Source organism: Toxorhynchites rutilus, chromosome 3, assembly GCF_029784135.1.
Source record: "Toxorhynchites rutilus septentrionalis strain SRP chromosome 3, ASM2978413v1, whole genome shotgun sequence".
NCBI classification, from domain to species: Eukaryota; Metazoa; Arthropoda; class Insecta; order Diptera; family Culicidae; genus Toxorhynchites; species Toxorhynchites rutilus.
The window spans coordinates 92,495,362-92,502,073 of NC_073746.1; the positions used below are offsets into that span (position 1 = coordinate 92,495,362).

Sequence of the window (6,712 nt, forward strand, 5' to 3'; positions counted from 1 at the left end):
CCTTCGTGATGACCGGCACGGTAAACGGGCAGGTTTACCTTAAGGAGTGCCTACAGAAGCGCTTACTACCACTATTGAAGCAGCACGAGGGCCCGACCATCTTCTGGCCGGATCTCGCTTCGTGCCACTATTCAAAGGACGTGTTGGAGTGGTACGAAGCCAACGGGGTCACCTTCGTGCCAAAGGAAATGAACCCTCCCAACGCGCCGGAGCTTCGCCCAATAGAGAAATATTGGGCAGGCCCTCCGGAAGAACCCAAAAGTTGTCAAATCGGAGGCGGACTTCAAGAGAAAATGGATTTCTGTTAAAAAAAAACTACAACCTGACGTTGTACAGAACCTTATGGACGGGGTAAAGAGGAAGGTGTGAGCATACGGGCTTGGGCTCGAAGTATGAATAAAAAGAAAATGCCGAAAGTTGTTTAATATTTTTTATTTTACTGTCTAAAATTTTCAAAAGGATCGGTTTACTGGGCGAATTTCTACAGCGTTTTTTCCGTGATGCAATTTGATGTGACACACCCTTTAATCATAGTACAGTGGGCCCATCGCACGATACCACATTCCCCCTTACTTATCGGTTGATTTCACTCTTTTAATATAATCTCGTAGATATGTTGGCGGCTTCTGAATGCGTCTATCACGGTCACTTTTCCTTAATTCATCCTGTTCAGGCATCGTTGTAGGAGTGATCGGAATAGCAGCTTCATTGGAATCCTCTCGCGTGGTTGCTGCCTCTTCAGTGAATTCGGTCGTGTTTCCGCAAAACAGCTTAAGGTGAGATACGTTCCGAAAATAGGTTTTCCCAGATATTTTTGAGCATAATTCAGCTTCGGCTCCGTTTCGTCTGATTATAATATACTGTTCTGGGCTGAAGCAATAACCCCGTCTATTCCAGCTAACATGGATTCCATTGTTTTCTGGAAGATTTCCGGGGCACAACTTATGCCAAACATATGTCTTTTAAACCTAGAGTTCAATTTAATCAGTTAGTGATCAATAAATAAGATAAAATAATAAATCGACTTTGTCAACCAAATCATTCTTTATTTTTGCAAACTAAGAAAAATATGAAGTTTTGGAGATTAATTTTGCTCTCAGTTTGACAAAGTAGAAATCAAAAATTTCTCTAAAATGTGAATCTACCTGTAAAGGCCAGTTTTTGTAATGAAGGTCGTGATCGGGCGCGATTTCTCAGCGATTTCCAACTGGTGATATGCGTCTTTAATATCAATTTTCGAAAACATCTTTGCCCCGCTGACAGAACCAAGTAGCTCATCTACCATTGGAAGTGGATGTTTTTCACGCAGCACAGCTGCATTGGCACGCCGCATGTCGATACACAATCGAACATCGCCAGAATCTTTCATAACAGGAACTAGTGGAGAGACCCATTCAGATGGGCCGTGAACCTGCTCGACGATCCCTTGTTTCAACAAGGTATCCCACTTTTCTACTACTTTATCCTCAAGCGCGTAAGGAACTCGACGATATCCTTGTTGAACTAGTTGCACGGTTTTGTCTATGGGAATTTCAACTGTCAGTCCCTTGAATTTAGGAAATTCCGTTTCGGAACACTCTGCAATCGATGCAACATGAAAGCCAACATTCAAAACACCTAATTCCTTTGCCGTTTTGTCCCCCAACAAGCATTGTTGTCCGTTCTTAGCTACGTAGAATTTAGCTTCCACTTTCCTATTCCCGGCTTCCACCGTAGCGTAGAAACTATCAATCATTTCCATAGGCTGACATGATGCATATCCAGTGAATACCTTGTCTACTACCTTAGACATATTCCAAACCTGAACGGCGAAGTTTTTCATCTGAGTCCAGGCGTTTTCACTGATAATATTGGCGGCAGCTCCAGAATCGACAATCATCGGGACGTCTACACCACCGATTTTGAACAGGAAAATATTTTCTCCCATAGCATAGAAAACGTATCCTTCATCTTGGTCTCTATCTTCATCTTGCTTTACCATTCGGATTCTCTTCGGGAGACCAGTACCTCGCTCTTCATTATTAACTCGTTTTAGACATTGTCTAGCAAAATGTCCAACGCCACCACATTTCAAACAAGTCGCTCGCTTGGCTGGGCATATTTCAGAGCCTTTTACATGCCCTCGCTTACCACATGAGAAACATACTGCTTCTGAACCGCGCCCTGGCTCTCTTCTCAGTTTTCCATAATGAGTAGTTCCGCTAATAGCTCCGAAAGACTTAGTAGATTGCTGACGAACGAAACGATCTTCGGACCCTGAGGAGTATCTATCTATTGGCTTAGGTTGCCATCTCGGTTGCCTCTTAATCACTTTATTTACAGTTGATTCAGGTTTGGTTCCTTCAAAATCTTTCAACCGGTGAATACTCTCGTCTAGCAACGTTCCCACAGATTCGATTTCCTCCAACGACATATCCCGTTCTAACATTTTCTGCTTCAACTTTTCGGACAAGCATTTCTCAACGATTTGATCGAGGATAATTTCGTCCGGCTTTTCGTACTCACATCGTTTTACTTGGGTCCTTAGACGCAAAACGAAATCACCGAAACGTTCTGAGGATTTCTGTGCAATTTGGCGGAACAAATGACGTTCATAGGTTCGTCTGCGAAATGGTTCGAAATGACTATCCAGTTTTGCGATAACCTTATCAGGGTTCTTGAGAACGTGCGGTACATTTCCAGCATCTGGTAGATTATCAAAAATATCACGAAGATCAGAGCCACCTAGATAAAGCAACTTCGAACGTCTGTCGTATTGTGAAACTATTCCTTCAGCTTCAAAATACGCTTCAAGATCTCTTTTCCATTTTTCCCATGCTACTGGCAACTGGGAAGATTCCATCGAAGGGAGGAACGGTTTGATACTTGCATCGCTACTAGTCCTGTATTATTATGTATGAAAAATAAAGAAGAAAAATCAGTAATCTTTCTTTTTTTTTTAACATTTCAATACCCTTCAAAAAAAGCACATTATTCATAAGCTGCCATAAAAACAGATTTTTTTTGTGTGTTCCAAAATAATTCTTCCAACCGAGATGAAAGCTTTTTCTCACATTTAATTTTGTAAATGTTAAGTCAGGGTCTCCTGTAGAATTGAATCATAACTCAGTTCAATTCAGTCAGTTGATATGTTTAACAACTCAACTCATTTATTCGATACTTGACAAAATATTTCTATAAATATAGCGAACCCGCAAACCTATCAACTTTGATATACAGCCTATTCCCAATCTTAAGGTAACCCTGCCAAATCAACCGATAGCGATCCCGTTTGCGCAAATCTCTAGGCAATCCTGCCATCATGTAAAGCAACTGGGCAATCCTGTCCTTTATCGTGCAGCAAAAATGATTTCTCAAATTTATTGGCAATCCTGCCAGCTGTATGCAGTGAATCCACCTTTTCTCCAGTATTCTGGCAATCCTGCCGTCTCAAACATAAGCGAACCCGCTGATACCTGTACTATTTATAGCATGACGAACCCGCCAACTCTAGTGTTCCCGTTATATTTTCTCCTCTTCCTTCACACGATAGATTAATCCATTATCCCCACAACGTTTCACTTGTGTCCATAAACTTTGTTTTTTTTCCTGTTATTCTCATTAAAATTTAATTACTTGGTTATTCAATTGTTATTTCGAAGAAATCAGAACCATCACTTTTTAGAACTTCACTCGACGCACTGATAAAAAAATATTAATTAGGAAGAATAAACAGTCACTGAAACACAAAACCTAGAACACTTCAAACACCACTCGAACTGTTTACATTTTAGCCGCACATCTTTATCCCGACAATCGCTCTCAAAATTGACATAAGCACATAGTTTTTTTTATATGTATACGAGAATTCACAAGTACTGATGCCTTGTTCGGCGCAACGTTCCTATAGTGGCCTATATGTAATCTTGGCGGCCATCTTTTTCATCTGAAAATTTTCTCTTGAGGGGGCATAGCCCTGACCAGCTTATGCATAATGTGATCTTCACTTGACCAAAAATAGCATTCATTTTCGTATTTCACACAATATTTCTTTTTAAGTAGCTTTTACTTACATGTTTTATCCTCGTCGCCAATGTGATGTCGATGGTTTTCGGATTGTAACTCTTCTTAATAACGCCCACAAATCTGAGATTGAACTAGTCACTCATACGCCATTCTTTATTCTGCCTCGTTAGTTCTATACATTGACATTATATAACCCACTGTCAAAACCATGGCTCATTCTTCTAGCACGGTCCAATGTAAATAGTATATAATCATAGTACAGTGGGCCCATCGCACGATACCACACATCCAAATAACTAACTATGCAACGAATTGCAAACAGTTGATTGGTAGAGTCAAAGATGCATCCGCCAAGTCGACTTGAATACTGTATGCCTCTCTTGTTCCGGCTTTACGACAAATCGTCGAACAGAAGATTACGGACTGTTCTCAAATGTTCATTAATTCAATTTCATAAATGAAGGATGTATCTTCATGAAATATAAATCAGTTCCCCTTCAAGTATATTTGCCATTTTGGTAAAATTATCGAGATTTTTTTTTGTTACTCGTTATATCTCTGTCTCTTAAGATTGGATATTCAGTTACTGATATCTCAATTTCTATTTTTTTTATGATTTTTTAAATAGCAACTTTTTTTTGAGAAAAAACTGTAAATTTTTTATTCGAATAGCCCCCATTTTGGAAAAATCTCGAATTTTCAAAAACCGCCACGTAACAATTTAGATAATTCATTTTTACTTGCCAATTTTTACTAGATCGGTCACTAGACTCTGAGAAAAACGTATCACCAGTTTTAGAGAGAACATCCACGCGCCCAGTTACCCACAGCATAATAATCACCATGTTGGCATCCAAGAAATATAAAATACATTTTCGAATATACTTTAACCAATCACCAAAATGTCCCATAACTCAATTTTGATCCCAACAGCCGGAAACAAAATAACGAAAATTCGTTATTTCTCGACCTGCGGAGTAGGGTCCCCCCTAAAAACGTACTGTTCATTGCTCTCTGTCTAGCGAAACTGAAACACTGAACTTATTGAATATCCAAGTCGTTTTCTAGCACTTCTTAGCAACATTACATCTCCCACGCTTCTAAAAACCATTTCCCGAAGAAATAATACACAAATTATAGCTAGCAGCACCTGTCGACGGCTACAGCAAACCTAATAGAACGAATTTCACTTTCAATTTACCACCAAAGAACACGACTTTCACTGTTAGAACATACATTTTTCCCATCCGTATGGCAAAAGTGGGTATTTTGATTCTACTTTTAACCCGGAAACAATGCTCGAATTGACGAAAATCGAATGATCGATCGAAAGGTCAATAATAAGTGCGAACACACTTCTAAAATCACACAAGCTCTCTTCCGGCAAGAATATATATGAAACAAACCGCGAATATTACTTTAGAATGTATCCATTTTTCAAAACCAACTCTTCGGAAGAAAGTTTGCGTGCTATTAAACAACTACACTCTGTCCAACTTCTATAAGACCAGGTGATGATCATACTGCTTAGTGTCATTGTAAACAATACCTACACACTAGAAAATAAATTGAAGCATTGTAATTTATATTCTAGTGTGTAGGTATTGGTGACTACCATACATTACATGATTTTCATATATGTGTGTGCAAGCGCTGCGCGTAAATTAAAGGTTTTATATTTTTCAAGTGCCATGTTTCTATAAGACCAGTTACATTTTCCGTTGTTTTTTTGTTGTTTTGATCAATAAATCTGGAAAATGCCAAAGGGAAAATGCTCACACAGAAAGAAGAAAGGTGAAAGAAAATTTCACCATGAAAATGTTGGTATCAGAGAAATGGCTCGTCGGATTGGACGATCCCAGTAAGTAGCAATTATTTGGCGAATCCTCAAGGATACGGTAAGAAGGAAAGAGCTCCACGTAAATCGAAGCTCTCTGACCGGTATAAGCGGGAAATAGCTAGAACAGGTTCGAATACCTTGAGGTGCAAATAAAACAATATTTCAATTACTCAACTACTCGGGTGACAATTTTTCAAATTTTGTTAAAAAATCTTCACATAAAGAGGGCTTAAAAGGTTGAAGCTCACATCGGAAGAAGTCTGAGTTTTGCCAAAGCTCACATAAACCGACAGTGGGGCATAGTGTGTCATGACAAAGAATGTTTCCTAAAGAATACATTTTGCTATATACCATAACGAATAGTTCTTCAATGTATAGGTTATCTTCACTGACGAAAAAAAGTAAAATTTGGACGGTTCGGTTCTCATGGTTTCAACGGGTACTGGTGTAATTTACGGAAGAAGAAACAGTATTTTTCAACCAGGAATTTCGGTGGAGGGTTGTGTATGGTTTGGGCGGGATTTTGTGCAACAGGAAAGCTTAAGATAGCTTTCACATCATTCAAGGGTTACTCAGATGTTCTGGAATCCTCTCTCCTACCGTTTTTGCGCGGCTATCGTCACAAAAAATTAACATTCCAAGATAACAATGCTACTATTCACACCATCAAGGAAACTAAGCAATGGATTAAGAACCAAAAACTTGATTTTTGATGTAGAACTACGTCTTTCAGGAAAGGTTCCAAATCAGAAAACAGATCACGTTTTTATGAAATAAAGTTAACGTTAATAACTATTTTCACTGTGAACGAATTCTCATGATTTGCATACCAATCGAATCGGAAATTCTCTAAGATTTGTTTGATAT

General features: G+C 39.0%; 1 protein-coding gene across 1 annotated transcript; it reads right to left on the bottom strand.

Annotated features, from left to right (window-relative positions):
* Window positions 1-1,141: 1,141 nt before the first annotated feature.
* Window positions 1,142-2,842, bottom strand: LOC129773313 (uncharacterized). The gene has a single exon (XM_055776915.1). It carries the CDS (start codon window positions 2,840-2,842, stop codon window positions 1,142-1,144), a length of 1,701 nt encoding a protein of 566 aa, XP_055632890.1.
* Window positions 2,843-6,712: the final 3,870 nt, after the last annotated feature.

Excerpts from the sequence above, each read along its gene's own strand:
- LOC129773313 (XM_055776915.1), bottom strand. The coding sequence starts at position 2,842 with ATGGAATCTTCCCAGTTGCCAGTAGCATGGGAAAAATGGAAAAGAGAT.